This window comes from Hemicordylus capensis, chromosome 2, assembly GCF_027244095.1.
Source record: "Hemicordylus capensis ecotype Gifberg chromosome 2, rHemCap1.1.pri, whole genome shotgun sequence".
NCBI classification, from domain to species: domain Eukaryota; kingdom Metazoa; phylum Chordata; class Lepidosauria; order Squamata; family Cordylidae; genus Hemicordylus; species Hemicordylus capensis.
Genome location: NC_069658.1, coordinates 243,930,206 through 243,948,930, shown reverse-complemented (window position 1 = coordinate 243,948,930; position 18,725 = coordinate 243,930,206). Strand labels below are relative to the sequence as shown.

Sequence of the window (18,725 nt, the reverse complement as noted above, 5' to 3'; positions counted from 1 at the left end):
TATGGAAAGATGTTTCAAAATGTTTGCGCAGCTTGTAATCAAGAAACACAATGGCCAGGCTTGTTTTCCTGTTTCACATATATCCAAATGCTATCACTGTGGAATGCCTTTACAGATGCATGTTAGGTAGATTTACACACACAAGTAATTTGATTTCTATCTCACATAGATAGAATTTAGATCTCTTCCTCCTCACACCTTTCTGACTTCTAACAATATGTGGAGCAAGAGGAGGCAGGAGTCTGCCCTCTCAAGCAAAGAAAAACCCACAGCTTAAGAAATGCAGATGTTTTGAGAACACAAGAATACAATGTTTTCTGATAGCAGCTAACAGGAGCTGGAACCAAAATCCTGTTTATCTTGGGCTGAACTAATATCCTGAACTGATCGATAATTGTCAGGAAACAGGATCTAGAGGATAACAGCAATTGACACTTTTGAGATTCATGACAGAACAAAAGGGCCAGCTGTGTATAGAAGAGGCAACCTCAGACATGGGCAGTCAGCAAGCTTTGCCTAACCAGCAGACCTTTGCTCAAGAGCGATCCCCAGAGTTAGCTGCTCAAGCCACAGGGCTGAAGCAGGAATTCTATCCATGGACAGGGACTGTCTGTGACTTCTGCTGCATAGTGAATAGTCAAGACTATCCAGCCATGGCACACTGCCGCTGCCAGTCTGTGTAGACAGTGCTGAGCTAGATGGACCAATAGTCTGACTCGGTATATGGCAGCTTCCTATGTTCTTATGTTCTTTGTATTTTGTACAGTTCTTATGCCTGTATTTTAAATCTTTTTAGTCAGATCTGTTTTATATTTTAGCTTAATATTTTAATTGTCATTTTTATAGTCTTGTTTTTAATTTTTGTGTGAACCGCCTTGGGATTGTGTTAATGAAAGGCGGTATACAAATTTATCAAACAAAAACAAACAAAAACAAACAAAAACAAACAAAAACAAACAAAAACAAACAAAAACAAACAAACACTCTCACTCTCTCTCTCTGAGCATCTACCACTAGCCTGCTGGACTGCCTAAGCCTGCATCGTTCCCAAGCCTTGTGCTCTAAGTGACGAACAAATCCTTTCGAAGCCTTCTTCATGAAAATGGCGAGATGCCTATTCAACAAACAGCTCAGCCTGCTCAACCTTCCCTCCTCCCTACTAATCACTGCCATCCCACTCCCAAGCCCTCCCTTCTTTCTTCTCTCTCTGTTTCTCTCTAAATGTTTTATTAGGATATGTTAAGACAGCTGTAATCACGGATTGAACATACATTTGATCGCTAGGCACATTGCACTACACTTTGAATCGGAAACATGTTTAATTTGGGTGACCTGTTTGACCAAAGCTATTCCTGGAGATTTCTTTCCCCAGATCAGGCCATTCAAATCTCCAGCACTGCTTCAAAGAGTCATCTGCAGAACGAGGCTGATTTGGGGGCACCGGGTGGGGGTGGGGCAGGATTCCTCGGTGCGGATGCAGCCGCCCACATACCACCATGGCAGGACTCAGTAGGGCCCGCACTAAGCACACATGGCTTTAAATAAACACACCCCAGCATCTCAAACAAAGGCAAGAATGGAACTCTGAGCACCTCCCATGTCCCTGCCCATCTCCTCCCCACAATCTGAGTGAGCCAGCATGAGCCAGTATGGTGTAATGGTTAGAGTGCTGGACTAGGACCGGGGAGACCCAAGTTCAAATCCCCATTCAGCCATGAGACTTGCTGGGTGACTCTGGGCCAGTCACTTCTCTCTCAGCCTAACCTATTTCACAGGGTTGTTGTGAAAGAGAAACTCAAGTATGTAGTACACCACTCTGGGCTCCTTGGAGGAAGAGCGGGATATAATGTAATAATAATAACAGCAACAATAATAATAATAATCTGGGTGCCTTAAACTCTCTGGAATCAGCTTGAAGTTGGTGCTTAAGACAATCACAGATCTTGATTCACTGCAAGTAGCCAAGCTGAGCCAGAAGTCCCTTGGCTGGGCTTCCCGGTAAGCCAGGAACGAAGGTTCAGACACAACACGCTGCTCAGGGCAAGCAGTTTGGTTTGCAAACCAACTCCAGATTTCGGTTGGGTTGAAACTTCAAGTGATCCTCAGGCTCCTGCCTTGGCACGGGTTCAAACACTCACAGTCAAGTTGGTTACCGACTTTGCAAGTAGGTTTGGTGTTATGTGGGAACCCAACCCATCTTAGTTTTGCATTAGTTTATACAGTAATGTTGATGTTTGGTTGCAATAAGAGATGACCTCCAGGCGTACTGAGGCAGTTCCAGTATAACCAGTGGAGAGTCCATTGACTTTTCTGGTTCTACCTTAGTATGTTTACAGAGAGTAGTTTTGACAAAGTAGAGGATCTGAGCAGGCTTGGGAAAGGTGTTGGCTGAGGTGCCAGACAGAGAGCTCTGGATGAAGAAGAGAGAAAGAGCAGCAGGAAGGCAGACCCGGAAGAAAAGAAGTCACTGGGAAGGTAGGTTCTGGTCGAGATACTTCACAAGAGCGGAGTGAGTGGTCACTTAGCCCAGCCCAATTAGACAAGCCCTTTATGGTTATTTATGTTTATTCTTTGCATTCTTGAACCATCCTGCTTAAATACATTGAGTTATTGACTTAATAAATAATACTTTATTACATCAGCAGACTCAAATCTCTCTGTATAGAGGACCAGCCCTACACCAAAGCACCACCTCCTGAAATCGAGGGAAATCCATCATAGCGATGTTTACGTGTCTGAGGAGTACTCAGATCGGCAGTAGAAGGAAGTTGCAGAGGCCCCTACTGGTATTAATGGGGTGAGTCTTCACAAGAACCATCCAGTGGGCCTCTTAGTGGTCTGGGTAACAAAAGTGGTAAGTAACCAGGCAATATCAATGGCTGCCGACTCATGACATTCGCTTGGAAGTGGTCTGAATGAACCCAAAGAGAAGAGAGCTCTTGGTTTTGCTGATATGGGTAGGGGGATAAAATCCTGGATCTGGGTGCTGAAAATGGGCTGGGTGAGCTGTACAGAGCAGCTTCTTATGGGGAGAAAGGAAGGGTGGAGACAGAAAAGACCCTGTAAAAATGGTGGGAGTCCATCCCCCCAAGGCAGAAGCTCCCCAAGGCAGAAGCCCCAAGCCCCCCAAGGCAGAAGCAAGCTCAGAAAAATTGGGGGGGGGAGAGATATCCCTCAGTAAAAGAATATTCTCTTATAATGCCCTGTGAAATGCATGGTAAGGCATAGTCTACTATATTATAAATTTTGAAGCGTTTGTGCTTCTTTTACACTGGAATATGCTTTTATATATGTGCTTTTTTTTTTTTTAGAAGAAATTATGATGCTAATAATCTCATCTTAATGATTATTGTTCTCATATTTTTAACACTCAATGAAACAGATCAATAATTCCAGAACATCATCATGGCCAAGAGAAACAGAAGATCCTGCTCATATTCAAATTTACCATACCACATACGGTCATTATTCATTATCCAATTAAATAAATGTTTGAAGTTGAAAGCTTCCAAATTAAAAACCATTCTTCGACTTCCCTTTTTCAAGCACATTAACAATAACTTCTATTACATATATGTCATGTCAACTGTTTGGTTTACTTAAGACATGGTAAAGCTGTAGATGCTTTAATTTTACCTGTAAGAAGGAAAGTCTTTGAATATTAAATTATGTTTAAATGGGATACAGAAAGAACTATTGCATATATTTATGTTTTTCCCAAAGTTTGTTTTAAAAAACTGGAAAGACTAGGTTTCCCCCCTGGCTTCAACATACCCCAAACTCTTACTTCTCTGCCTTGCCCTCCCCACCAGCAGCTGCTTTACCTGCCTGCCTTTCCCCCCTCCATGCTTCAGCCACTATCGTGGTCCCCTTCCCACTCCCACCGGGCAGTTCCCACCAACCTTCCCCTACAGCCACCTCCTGGGTCTCACCAAATCGCTCTGGGTGGGAAAGACAGTGGCAGCTCCCACCAGAATCAAGTTCAGAGAGAAGCCCCTTCCCATGGAAACAGGGATGGCAGCAGGTCTCCTTCACCCCAACGGGCTACTCTTCTGTTTCCTGCCCAGACTGATGGAGAGAGAAGCTGCCCCTAGACTGGACACTCCAGGTTGCCTTCTGGAGACTAATTTCTCTGAAGAAGCAGAAAACCCCATGATGTTCTCCTCAACCAGAACATTTCCAAATACTGAAATGAATGAGGCGGTGGATAAAGTTTCAGCATCCTGGTCCTCAAATGGCATTCACTGGCACTCAAAGAGGCTCAAAGTTCTGGCTAAACTTCTTGGAGTACAGCAATACAGACACAACCAGAAAAAAAGGTGGGAAATGAAGCCGGGGCTCTTTCTTTCCCCCCAACACCTCCTCATTTGCCAGCCTTGCATCTCTTAATCACTGCAGCCCTGGGACTCCCCTTCACTTCACCCAAATTCATGCAGGACTCACCAGAAAACGAGCCACTGATCCCCTATGGCCCAGGTTACAAAGGAAGAGGGAGCAGCAGGAAATGTTTTCCCCATTCATCCTTGCTTGCTTTCTCTTTGCCATTCTAGGCATTGAGATTCTTTCATTTTAACCCTTAGAAGCACTCTCCCCAGAAAACAATGAGGATTGGCCACTTGATGCCTTCCCCTGGAAAGAAAGGCAGAAGGGTGTTTAAAAGTTTAAAACTGCCCTTGGATGTGAATGGCCTTTACTCCACGCCCTCACCACCACAAGATAAGCTGCAATGCAGAAGATCAGAGGTGGTGAGCTTTTGGCTGTTTATCATCTAGCATCCCCTGCTAACTGGGCAAAGAGGCACCTTTTACCGTGGTGATTCTCTTTATTTAGCAGGGGGAGAGTAACTGGCCCTATCCACCCCCAGCACAATACTTCCAGTGACTGTTGCTGGTGTGTGTCTTAAGTTTCTTTTTAGAATGTGAGGCCTTTGGGGACAGGGAGCCATCTTATTTGTTTGTTATTTCTCTTTGTAAACCGCCCTGAGCCATTTTTGGAAGGGCGGTATAGAAATCGAATTATTATTATTATTATTATCATCATCATCATCTGCTGGATGGCGTGGAGACTCTCAGCTGCCTCCTCCACTCTTGGTCTGCTGGCCGGGACAACTCAGACCAGCACAGCACTGCTGACTGATTGGGAACCGTCCTTCCTCCAAGTGCCTGAACTAACATCACCTGCAGGCACCGATTGATTACATCAGCCTTGCCCAGAGTCCTTTGTGGGAGGGAGGACCCTGGAGGCTTTATAAGGAAGGGGGCTGCCATAGGCGGCGCGGCCAGCCTACAGCGGCCGCCAAAGTGGGCCAGCCCTTGGTGCCAGCCTTCGGTGGCAGGCTGAGGGTTGGGCTATATCATTTTTAGTTGGCTGTTTGAAGAGTTGTTGTAGTATGTGTGCCAGCTTTGTTACTGAAACTTGGCTGAAGTAGTTGTAATGTGTTTGGGTTTGTCTGGAGATGGGGAGACAGGGGGCGCCTTTGTGGAATGCGGGGCAGCTATTCCAGTGGTGGTGGGGAACAGAAGAAGTAACATTGGCAGGTCAGCAGGCCGTTCCCAGGGAAATTTAACAGCCATCTCCCCTTCCGGCTGCCCTGTCAGCTCTTTGACCTTGGAGAGCACTGCCAACAACCCACATAGCCTTACCTTGCTCCTTTGCAATGCCAGGTCGGTCCAAAATAAACGTGAAGTAATCCATGATTTGATCATGGATGAAGGGACCGACCTGAAGAGCATCACTGAGACTTGGGGGGGGGGGGGGCTGGTGGCCCAGTCTGGTCCCAGCTTCTTCCTCCAGGGTATTCTGTAGAGGAGCAGGTGAGGGGACGTGGGCGGGGAGGTGGAGTGGCTGTGGTCTATAAGGATAACATCTCCCTTACCAGGATCCCCGTTAGGGTATCAGACCATATTGAATGTGTGTACTTAAGTTTGGGGACCACGGATAGATTGGGACTTCTGTTGGTGTACCGATCGCCCCGCTGCCCAACGGAATCCCTTACTGTGCTCACGGACTTGGTCGCGGAACTTGCGTTGGAGTCTCACAGACTTCTGGTGCTGGGGGACTTGAATGTTCATTTCGGGACCAACTTTTCCGGGGCAGCTCAGGAGTTCATAGCGGCCATGACAACTATGGGCCTATCCCAAGCGGTCTCTGGTCTGACACATACTGCAGGTCGCACACTTGATTTGGTCTTTTATTCTGATCAGGGTGGTGTTCCTTGGGTGTGGACTCCTGTGATAACCCCATTGTCATGGACGGATCACCATCTGGTTAAGGTTGGACTTACAACCACCTACCACCTCCGCAGGGGCGAGGGGCCTATTAGAATGGTCCGCCTGAAGAGGTTACTGGATCTGGTGGGATTCCAAGAAGCCTTGGAGGGATTCAATGTTGACTCTGCCGGTGATCCTGTTGATGCCCTGGTTGAGAATTGGAACTTGCTCACCACGGCAGCAGACACAATTGCTCCTAAGCGTCCCCTCCGACCCGCTTCAAAATTGGCCCCTTGGTATATGGAAGATCTACGGGGGCTGAAGCGGCAAGGTAGGCGGCTGGAGTACAAGTGGAGAAAGACTCGACTCGAATCTGACAGATTACAACATGGAGCACATCTAAAGATCTATGTTCAGGCAATAAGTGCAGCAAAGAAGTGGTTCTTTTCTGCCCGTATTGCCTCTGCGAGTTCATGTCCAGTGGAGTTGTTCAAGGTTGTGAGGGGACTAGTATCTTCCCCCCAACCCTTGAACCAGTATTTGGAATCATCAGTTACTCACTGCGATGTGTTTAAAGAATTTTTCGCAGATAAAATCTCTCAGATTCGGGCCAACTTAGATGGAGACTCCACAATTAATTTGATGTCTGAACTGGAGGTGTCCAACTATTCCTCTTATGTGATTCGACTGGATGTTTCAGTTTGTGACTCCTGAGGATGTAGACAAGCTGCCTGGGGCGATGAGGTCTACCACCTAGTCTCTTGACCCTTGTCCAAAAGGGCTTGTTCAATCTAGCAGGGAGACTGTTGTAGTTGGCCTGGTGGAAATTATAAATGCTTCTCTGAGGGAAGGCAGGATGCCTCCTTGTCTTAAGGAGACAATTCTTCTTAAACCACTTCTAAAGAAGCCTGCATTAGACCCCTCAGAGTTGAGCAATTATAGGCCTGTTTCCAATCTCCCGTGGTTGGACAAGATAATTGAGAGGGTGGTGGCCTCTCATCTCCAGTCGGTCTTGGATGAAACTGATTATCTAGACTCATTTCAAACTGGTTTTCGGGTGGGCTATGGGGTGGAGACTGCCTTGGTCGGCCTGATGGATGATCTCCAATTGGCAATTGACAGAGGAAGTGTGACTCTGTTGGTCCTTTTGGATCTCTCAGCGGCTTTCGATACTATTGACCGCAGTATCCTTCTGGAACGTCTGAGGGTGCTGGGGGTGGGAGACACTGTTTTACAGTGGTTCCGCTCCTACCTCTCAGATAGATTTCAGATGGTGTCGATTGGAGATTGTTGCTCTTCAAAATCTGAGCTTAAGTATGGTGTCCCTCAAGGTTCCATACTTTCTCCAATGCTTTTTAACATCTACATGAAACCGCTGGGAGAGATCATCAGGGGATTTAGAGCTGGGTGTTACTAGTACGCTGATGACACCCAGATCTATTTCTCCATGTCAACCTCTTCAGGAGTTGGCATATCCTCCCTAAATGCCTGCCTGGAAGCAGTAATGGGCTGGATGAGGGAGAATAAACTGAAGCTGAATCCAGATAAGACGGAGATACTTATTGTGCGGGGTCAGAACTCTAGAGACGATTTTGATCTGCCTGTTATAGATGGGGTCACACTTCCCCAAAAGGAACAGGTTCACAGTCTGGGAGTACTTCTGGATTCACACCTCTCCCTGGTTTCTCAGGTTGAGGCGGTGCTTTCTATCAGCTTCGGCTGATACACAGCTGCACCCGTTTCTTGAGATCAATGACCTCAAAACAGTGGTACATTTGTTGGTAACCTCCAGACTGGACTTCTGTAATGCACTCTACGTGAGGCTGCCTTTGTACGTAGTCCGGAAACTTCAGTTGGTTCAGAATGCGGCAGCCAGGTTGGTCTCTGGGTCATCTTGGAGAGACCACGTTACTCCTCTGTTGATGGAGCTACACTGGCTGCCAATAGGTTTCCAGGCAAAATACAAAGTGCTAGTTATAACTTACAAAGCCCTAAACAGCTTAGGCCCTGGGTATTTAAGGGAACGTCTTCTTCAGTACAAGCCCCACCGCCTATTGAGGTCATCTGAGGAGGTCCGTCTCCAGTTGCCGCCAACACGTTTGGTGGCTACACAGAGACGGGCCTTCTCAGCTGCTGCCCCAAGATTGTGGAATGCGCTCCCTAATAAGATACAAGCCTCCCCATCTCTGGCAATTTTTAAGAAACTACTGAAGACGCATCTCTTTAACCAAGCTTCCTCAGCTTTTTAAAACTTGTTTTTAAATTGTTTTGGCTATTTAATTGGTGTTTTATGATGTTTTGTTAATTATTATTTTATGTAGTCTATAATTTTTGTTTTGTTAATTGATTTTAATGGTGTTTTAATGTAAACCGCCCTGATCCTTTTGGAAGGGCGGTATAAAATTTTTAATAAATAAATAAATAAATGCACTATTTTTTTTACAGCAGAACATGCTGAGGGAGAGATGGAAACATTTGTGGGGTGTATTTTTAGTAGAAAGTATGAATTAGCCAGCATAGCATAGTGGTTAGAGTGTTGAAATAGGACCGGGAAGACCTGAGTTTCGAATCCTCATTCAATCATGAAACTCACTGGGTGACTCTGGGCCAGTCATGTATCTCTCCGCCTAACCTACCTTACCTCTTGACAAGCAAAACCACCCTTCACATTTCATCCTCAGACTGATGTTCTCTGAAGGTAACTTGTGTAGGATCTCAACCCTTTTCTAGAACATCCACTGAAAGCCATTGGCCATAACCACATCATGTGGCAATGAGTTCCATAAGACAATTGTGTGTTTTATGACAAAGCGGTATCTTCACAGCACTTCTCCCATACAGCATAGTGAACAGGGCTAAAAAGGCCCCTTGTTGTGTACACCTCAGAGAGGAGGCTAAATGACCACTTCCTACACCCTTCTGCTCTCCACCATTCCAGTATGGAGCCCTCTTCTCCCAGAAATCATCTTCTTCACAATTCACTCCCTGGCTACCAGAGCAACTGCTCCTCAAGCAACAGGACTCCATACCTGTGAACAGATGCTGATGCCTTGCACTTAACATAAAAAGAGCCCTGTTGGATCAAGTCAAAGGCCTGTCCAGTCCAGCATCCTGTTCCTCACAGTAGCCCACCAGATGCCTCTGGGAAGCCCACATGAAGGAGACCAAGGCAATAACCCTTCTTCCACCAACCCTCCTCTGCAACTGGTATTCAGACCAACGTATTAAGGATGTGCATGGAACCAGTTCCATACATTCCTGGGAGGGCGGGGGGGGGGTTACTTTAAGGGACAGGGAGGGTGCCTCCTACCTGCCCATCCCTCCCTCTGCCAGCGCTCTCCCAGAAAGTGTGTGTGCGGGGCTGCAGCGTTCCTCCTTGCAGCTCCATTCAGCGCCGACGCCAAGAAAAGGAGCCTCAGATCAACGAACAACCCCCAGTAACATGCTCTCTTACCAGAACACAATGGAAATCTTGCATGCATTATTGAGTCAGAGATGGATGTGGCAGGCAGAGTCCTAGCTGTGTCCATCTGGGTTTTACTTAAGAACAGCCCTGCTGGATCAGGCCCAAGGCCCATCCAGTCCAGCATCCTGTTCCACACAGTGATCTACCACTAGTGGCCATCACTACTAGTGATCTCCCAAGCATTTTGTAAACCAGGCATTTCATAGACCAGACCTGTAGAGCAGGCATTTTACAGACCAGGCATTTCATGCCTGTAGAAGCACAGGCTCAAGGGGTGGGTCACAGTCAGGATTTCATCTCACTCACCGGATGCCTCACTGGGCAGCACCCCCACATCCAGTATGGGCACCCAGTGACGGCTCAGAATGCAAACCCTGGTGCCTAACACTCTTCCTCCCTAGGCTGACAGAGGTGGCCTCAGGATGTTGTTGACGTCCCCCAGGCTGGTTAACCTAGGAAACTGCATCATTCACTTCAAGACCTCCTTGTCCAGTGTGGCTCTGGATTCCTTGACTTCCAAGGGTAGGCCCCAAGTTATACCTGATCATACACCAATGGCAGGGGAAGCTCTAGATTAGACATTCTGCTTGAGTATGGACATTTGTCTGTGTGATGAAGGGTGGGGAAAAACCAAAGAACTGGTTCTCAGCTTCAGTTGATACCCCTGCTAACTGAGCAAAGAGGCACCTTTTAAAGTGGTGATTCTCTTATATTTAGCAGGGGGAGAGCAACTGGCCCTATCCAACCCCAGCACAGCATCCCTCCAGTGGCTGTTGCTGGTGTCAACCTTATGTTTCTTTTTAGCATGTGAGCCCTTTGGGGACAGGGGACCATCTTATTTATGTATTGTTTATTTTTCTATGTAAACCGCTTTGAGAACTTTGGCTGAAGAGCGGTACAGCAAAATTCATAGTAGTAGTAGTTGTTCTTGCTGCCACCACACAGAGAGTTCCCTCGGAAAGTGGGCATCTCGCAAGACTTAGCTTGCCACCTGCTGCTCAGGTGACAGCCCAGTTATAGAGCTCAGAGGGGAAAACTTCTCCTAGGACCCGCCTTTGCACAAATGGTACATCTCCTTCTCTCCCAACACACAGAAGGCGGCTGAGATCCCCTCCTCCCGCCCGCCCGCCCAGACTGCCAGACTCCTTGGGGGAGGGGCTGCAGTTCAACTACAGAGCACCTGCTTTCCATGCAAAGGGGCTCCGCTTCAGCCTCTGGTAGCAACTCCAGGTAAGGAAATGCCCGTCTGAAACTTGGGAGAGCTGCCGCCAGGTAGAGAACACTGAACTATGTGGACCCTGTAAAAAGTTCCTTCATATGTTCAAATCTGTCAGAAAGAGCATCCTCAGTTGTATTTTTTGTTATTATATCACACCCTTCCTAAGTGGCGATTCTCTTATATTTAGTAGGGGGAGAGCAACTGGCCCTATCCAACCCCAGCACAGCATCCCTCCAGTGGCTGTTGCTGGTGTCTACTTTATATTCCTTTTTAGATTGTGAGCCCTTTGGAGAAAGGGGACCATCATATTTTATTTACTTTTTCTATGTAAACCGCTTTGAAAACGTCTATTGAAAAGAGGTATATAAATAGTCTATATAGACAGACTAAATGTAAGGAAGACTAAACTAATGACAACGGGTACAGCAACCAGCCTCAGAATTGATAATGAAGACATTGAAGTGGTGGATAACTTCTGCCTTTTAGGATCGAGCATCAACAGTAAAGGGTTCAGCAGTCAAGAAATACGCCACAGACTAGCACTTGGTAGGGTTGCAATGAAGGCCTTGGAAAGGCCTACAAAGCCTACAAAGATTATACCTACAAAGATAATACCTACAGAGATTAGAACTGTTCGGACAATGGTTTTTCCTGTGACACTCTACGGATGCGAAAGCTGGACTTTGAAGAAGCAAGAGAGAAAAGTCTTGGCGCTTTTGTACTTTGGTGCTGGAGAAGACTTTTGAAGATACCATGGACAGCCAAGAAAACAAACAAATGAGTCATAGAACAAATCAATCCATAATTTTCACTCAAGGAACATATGACCTGGCTCAATCTATCATACTTCAGACACATTACACGAAAACCCAGATCCCTTGAAAAGTCCACAATGCTGTGAAAAGTTGAAGGAAAGAGAAAAAAGAGGATGACCAGCAGCAAGGTGGATGGACTCGATTTCGACAGCAATGAATGCACCACTGAGAGACCTAAAAGGTCAAACTGAAGACAGATCATCCTCGAGAGAATCCATCTATGTGGTCACTAAGAGTCGACACCAACTTGACAGCACTTAATCAATCAATCAGTAGTAGTTTTATTTATTTTTTTATTATATCCCATCCTTCCTGCATTATGGGCCTCCCTTTTTATGTTCACAGCAACCCTATGTGATGGGGTCTGAATGATTACAGGTCCAAAGCCACCCAATGCACTTCATCGCTGAATGATTACAGGTCCAAAGCCACCCAATGCACTTCATCGCTGAATGGGTATTTAGAGCAGGATCTCACATGTTCCAGCTTGACACTAGCCACTGTACTGCACTGCCACTCCTAAAGTACTTGGATCAAATATGCAACCTTTTTACAACACTCTCACCAATTGAGCAAAACAGTCCCATCTTTCTCCCCTTTATTAGGTTCACTATAGAAGTATTTTAATAAATACATAGAAGACAAAGTAAAAATCCTGCAAAGCCGTTTTAGCACTTTAAAAGACAGTGGTGTCATCAACCAAAGGAAAAGTAAGATCTCTTACCCAGAGAGGCAACGTTCCAAAAATTCTCCTCCATGACTTCCCTGTGCAGGGCTCTTTGGTCCAGATCCAGCAGAGCCCACTCCTCCTCCGTGAAATGCACAGCCACCTCCTCAAAGGTCACCAGATCCTGGAAGAAGAAGAAGACATTTTCTCCCTCGTGGATCACATAACGGGGCTCTTCCTTCTAAGCACAATCCAAAAGAGTTATTAAAAGGAGGTGGTGCAAGAAGGGCGGGGGATGTCCCCCCAGGATGGCTAAGTATATTTCTATATCATTCAATGTGGTTTAGAAAGTAAAAGAAGTGGGTGCAGATGGCCCCATGACCAAGAGGAGCTCCAGTTCTTTCTTTTTTAAAAAAGAGGCATAGGGAGACACCATCAAAGGCCAGTGGAAAAGATGCTAGGCTGGCATGAAGACCCAACCCTTGCTATCCCCCTGCTAAATATCATGAGTGCCAGCAGTTTCAAAGGTGCCTCCTTGATAAGTTAACAAGATTCAGGCCTTCATGTGTGGCCTCGACAGCATTCTTAGCGAGCAGTTTTGACCAAAGCCAAAGGATAGATAAGATTCTTTCAGGCCCACGAGGATGTGGAGGGAGAGAGATCGCCTATTTGTCACACACCCTCCATCCCCAGTGATCCTCCCCCCTACCTGAAATGGTCGTGCGGATGCGTCTTCCACTCCAACAGAAAGAAGAGGTGGTTGAGAATGCATTGCCAATAAAATTCCAGCACCTGCAAAGGATGCAAAATGGTGGGAAGATGCAGCAATATGACATTTACGAAGAATCGAGATTCAGGGAGGTATAAAAGCAGGGCGAGGGTCCTTCAGCCACCCTCCTGCAAGATCCCCCTCAACAGGGGCTCTGACTGGTGGCTATTGAAGTCCCCTCTGCCTGAGGAAAATGAGTGGCTGCTTCCCTGGGTAGCTGCACCTGAAGCACACAGAAGACGCCAGTCAGAAATCGGGTAAAGGATTAGCAGAGGATTTAGACAGGCAAAGGCCGGAGGGGGAATGAATTGCACCCCCCCTCCGTCTGGATGATTATTTTTTCCAAAGTGAAGACAAATGCACAATCCCACCCCCAGTCTTCCCATTGAAGGAGAGACAGGGAACTGCTATGACTTCAGGGGAACTGACAGGAAAGGATTGCTTCCTTTCTTCAGACCGAGGCCCTCAATCGGGAGCGGGGTGTCACACACTGCCCCAAATAATTCCTCCTGCTCTGCGCAACTTCCACTCTCAGACTTCTCCAGAGCACAGCAATGCAGAAAACTTAGATGGCGGGGGAGAAAGCTGCTCAGGGCTGCTGGGGTAAGGAGGGCTGGCTTTCCCTTCTCACCACTGCTCCTTCCAAGCAGCAGCTGCCTTCTCCCTCCATTCACTCCCCCCACTTTCTTCTCTCATTCCCTGGAGAAGGAATCTTCCCGCCTTCCTTCTTCCCACCCACTTTCCCCTAGGGATGGGAATTCTCATCCACTGAAGGCCCAAGGCTCCTCGTTACCCAAATACAACTAGGAGAAGAAAACTACTCTCCCCATTCATTCACTCCTTTATTCCGCTTTGTTCATCGGGGAAACGAAATTGTTTCATTTTAACCGTTAGTTGGACGCTCATCTGGACTAGACAGAAGCACAGTGGAGGCATTTCCAAGTGCTTCCACTAAATTTCTCACTCCAGGGCAGGGTGGAGAGACACATTTGTAAACCGCCCTGAGCCTTTTGGAAGGGCGGTATAAAAGTTTTATTAATAATAATAATAATAATAATAATAATAATAATAATAATTTGCTCTGAAGATATATCCTCTGATGCTTTCCAGATGTACCTTTCTCTTTCCTGAAATCTGTCTCTCACCTACTGAGTCAGCCAGACTAATCTCTCTCACACTTTTACTCCCTCTTTTAACGGCAAAAGAGGGAGCCTTACCTAGAGAGTTCTGCTCCGTGACTTCCCTGTGCAGGGGTCTTTGGCCCAGATCCAGCAGAGTCCGCTCCTCCTCCGTGTAATCTACCTGCCGAAAGGTCAACAGAGCCTGGAAAAGAAGAAAACATTTCCTTCTTCATTTAAGGAAGATCCCTTAACAGTTCTTTCCATTCTAAGCACAATCCAAACAGGGAGTTCAGGAAAGATGGTGTGAGGAGGGCAGAAGAATAGGGTACAATGGAGATACCAGCAACAGCCACTGGAAAAAAGATGTCATGCTGGGTTGAAGAAGCACAGCTGACCTCCCCATGCAAAATATATGAAAGCTGACACTTTCAAAGGCTCAATTAGGAAGGAGAGCTGGTCTTGTGGTAGCAAGCATGACTTGTCCCCTTAGCTAAGCAGTCTGCCCTGGTTGCATATGAATGGGAGACTTGGTGTGTGTGAGCACTGTAAGATATTCCCCTCAGGGGATGGATCCACTCTGGGAAGAGCAGAAGGTTCCAAGTTCCCTCCCTGGCTTCTCCAAGATAGGGCTGAGAGAGATTCCCGTTTGCAACCTTGGAGAGGCCACTGACAGTCTGTGAAGACAATACTGAGCTAGATGGACTAATGGCCTGACTCAGTCTATGGCAGCTTCCTATGTTCCTAGGTAGAGTCACACCTGCATGAGTGGGTAGCTTTGACCAAAGCCAAAGCAAAGGGAGATTCCTTCGGCCCAGAGGGAGATTCCTTCAGGCCCAGGCAGTTGTACCAGGAAGAGAGGGAACCTGCCTGTCCCATGACTTCCTCCCCTGGCTTCATCTGCTCGTATTGATGTTTTTTCCACTTCAAGCCACAGAAGAAATAGCTGAGAATGCATTGCCAACATTACTCCTGCAAAGGACACAAAAGTGACAGGAAAATGTAGGGAAGTGAAATATAGAGAGCATCCAGTATAGCGTTGCACATGTCTTCCTTAAATACATTTTGTATTTTTATATTTTAGTTTCAAAAAAAAACACCTCGTGTTTCCTCTGTGCACAATTCAAAACATAGATTTAGATGCATAAAGACCAAACCTGTCCTAACTCAACATATCTTTAAACTGTGAGAGAGGCTTCAATTAAAAAAAGGGGATGGGGTGAGATTCAGGGCAAGGATTTCTGATGCCTTCCTTCATTAAGGATCAGTGGAGATTATTCCCATGGGAACTTTGGTCGCCCTCCTCCACAAACCCCCTCAGAATGGGCTATGACCATGGTCAAACACAGCCCCCTCTGCCTGAAAAAAAAGTAGGAGCTGCATGTGACAGCCCTCCACCCAAAACAAAGGCATGCAAGGGCATTGCTGGGTACTTAAAAAATCCAGGCCTGGTCCACAGGGCTTGGTCCAGGCCCCACAGCCTCGCCACTTCCCCTTTTGAGAATTAACCTTTTTCATGCTGTCTACTGCAAAACAAAATCTCTCTTCCTTTCCCCCACCCTGCAAGACATTAATCACCAGCACAGTCTTGTTATATCTGATGTGTTTTGTCCTCCAGTTATGGGGACTGAGGGCATGCCCTCCCCACTGTCTCCTGCTTATTCCAAACAAAGTCATGGGGTGGGAAGTTGGCAGGCAGCCAACAGAGGGCCGAGCAAGACCCATTGATCCAGGAGGGGCTGAGTAAGGCACCCCGCCCCCCCGCAGGACATTTTGCACATTTTTTTTGCAAAGCCAGAGATCACAGGAGCCAAGTTAGTCCAGCAGGCACTAGGGATCATTGCAATTTGAGGGCGCATATCCCTCAAATTGCAACGATCCCTAGTGCCTGCTGGACTAACTTGGCTCCTGTGATCTCTGGCTTTGTAGCGCTGAATTTCAATATCAGCATCATGTTTGAGTTTGAAAACCCATTTGAGCGACTCCCTGGGTCACCAAGCAGAGAGATGCACTCTGCCACTGTCGTCCCCCCCCCCCGCCCCCAAGGCAAAAGCCAGTGCTTGCAAAATGCAAAATGCTTGCAAAATGCTTGCAAAATGCAAAACGCAAAACGCTTGCAAAACGCAAAACGCTTGCAAAACGCAAAATGCAAAACGCTTGCAAAATGCTTTTGCAAAAGCATTGAGGCCTGTCAGCTACCCTCAGTCACACACTCACTCACTGGCTCACTCTCCCACACTCTCTCCCTGACCTGTGTCTCTGTCAGCCTTGGCAAAGGTGGCCACATGCAACTTGCCTCAGGCTCAACACAAAGAAGAATTGGCTGGCCAGGGGAGTAGGAGGCGAGAGAGTGACTCCCTCCTCCCTCTTGCATGCAGGGGGCATGCAAGCACTGCCTCCTTCCCTGGGCAGTAGCCTGTGGAGTAGCTGTCTGAGCTGGAGGGAGGAGCTCCTCTTCACTCTGCCCTGAATTAATCTTCCTGCAAGTTGCCCTTCCAGCTATCAAAATAAAAGCCTCACAATGCTCCGACGTTAGTAGTTGTTCTGAACACTGCCCTTCCTTTTACTGCTTGACTGCTGTAAAGAAAGGCTGGTGGAGGATGAAGGCTGCAACAGTGTTTGTCTCTGGGAATCAATGCTTGGCCTCTCCCAATGCTTCTCTCTCTCTCTCTCCTTCTTTCTCATTCTGCCCCTTCCTTTTTCTTGTAATAAAGGTGATTTTTAATGAATATGAGTACCAGGCAAAAACAAGAAGCTTCTGTGCTTAGGGTGGCAGATGGAAGCCCACCTCTCTCTCCTTGTTTTGGAAGGAACTTTCATGGACTGCAGAAGGATGTGCCTGTCCGTCTCTGTGTGTGCGCATGCGCTGCGTGCGCGCATACGCTGATGAAACATTAAAGTTGATATTATTATTATTAATATATTTATATATAGCATTTATATATATACATGTATTATATGACACAATCTGTCTGTCTGTCCCGTCCCCCCAGTAATTAAAGTCTTGGGACTCACGCGCACGTAGGACTCCGGAGCCGCCAAAGGGGAAGGCCAGAGCGGCCTCACCCAGCACGGGACGAAGGAAGAAATCAACACAGCGGGACGCGGCCGGCGGGAAAAGAAGACTTCCGCCTCGGCCCCTCCCTTTCCTCCCAGTGGCCTCTCTAGGAATGTGGAATCTGGATTCCTTTACTTTAACCCCTTGATGGACGCCCACCACCACCACCAGAAGAAGAAAAGAGCGCTAGCCTTTTCACGCCTTGTCCAAGAGACAAATACGAGTGCGAGCAATAAAGCGCTCCACTTTTCACCCTAAAGTGCAGGAGGCTCATGCGCTGAGGAAATGCGTCTTCCGCCATCTCCCCAACCAGCGGGAGTGTAGCAAGCTTGGAGTGAGCCCGGGCACGAAACGTGAAGATGCCCCCTCGCCCTCCACCACCTTCTTGGAAGAGACTGGAGGAGGGGAGTGGGAAAGAGCAAGCTCTTCCTCAGCTGCTGCCCCCCCTCTCCCTCATTTCTCCCAAATGTCCAGTTATAGTTGGAGCTTCTTTCTCGAAATCTTGTTATTCATGACATATAACCTGCGGAAAACCAAGCAGTGGGAGACTCTCTCTGGGTGCTTAAAAGCAGCATCCATTGGAAGAAGCAATGCAGTGTCCTTGTTAGCTTTGATATTCTCCACGCTTGTGCTGTTATGCTCATGGAACTCCTAAATGATGCGGAGACAGGCAAAACCTTCCCTCCCATGTTCTGCAGTAGCGAGGCGCTTCTTTCTAGTAATTGCAGCTGTAATAATCACTTCCTTGATCTTAGCTCCTCATCTAGGTAACGTTGGAGCCTGGACCCACACAGGGGTGTAGCGAGGTTGGAGTGGGCCCAGAGACAAGATTTTAAAATGGGCCCCCTCTCACTAAAGCTCAACCCATGAAGTAAATAATTCTTAAGTAAATAAATCTTAAGTGAGGCTGAATAGTGGTAACAAAAAGCGTGTGTGTGTATATATATATCTCTCTCACATCATCCTAGATTATTTTTTAAAGGTTTTGTAAATTGTGGACAATGCAAGTCATGGTACTAGTCTGGTACTAGAGTCCAATGGTACTAGAGAAAGACATGCTGTTCTGGTAGCTCCAGGTCTTAACACTCACATCCATTTCAGAGGATGAATACAACTGGAGGAAGCCTGGGCGGGTGCGTGGCTGGGGAAGTCAGTCATGTGACTTGCCTCTGGGGGGCCCCCAAACAACTGTCTCCCCCTGCCCTATTATAGTTACGCCCCTGGACCCACAGACTTTTGCCTGCCTCCTGACCCACTCCAGCGCAGCAAGATAAGCTGCAACTGACAATTTTTAGTAGAAACTATGAATAAGATACTTCCCACTGACCTGCACATAACACATTTTTCAAGGACAGTCCTGCCTTTTAAGTTAGCTGAATCATGCTCTGCAGTGGGCTCGGGATG

At 47.1% G+C, this 18,725-nt stretch overlaps 1 protein-coding gene across 1 annotated transcript in view; it reads right to left on the bottom strand.

Annotated features, from left to right (window-relative positions):
* LOC128343910 (zinc finger protein 850-like) overlaps nt 1-17,478 on the bottom strand; it is a 50,810-nt gene extending 33,332 nt beyond the window's left edge. The window contains exons 1-5 of the mRNA XM_053293341.1: nt 17,279-17,478; nt 15,024-15,235; nt 14,363-14,468; nt 13,086-13,168; nt 12,434-12,560 (exon numbers count right to left, since the gene is read on the bottom strand). Coding sequence (XP_053149316.1) covers nt 12,434-12,560; nt 13,086-13,168; nt 14,363-14,468; nt 15,024-15,230 — 523 coding nt within the window. The 5' untranslated portion in view covers nt 15,231-15,235; nt 17,279-17,478. The remainder of the gene's footprint in view (nt 1-12,433; nt 12,561-13,085; nt 13,169-14,362; nt 14,469-15,023; nt 15,236-17,278) is intronic.
* Nucleotides 17,479-18,725: the final 1,247 nt, after the last annotated feature.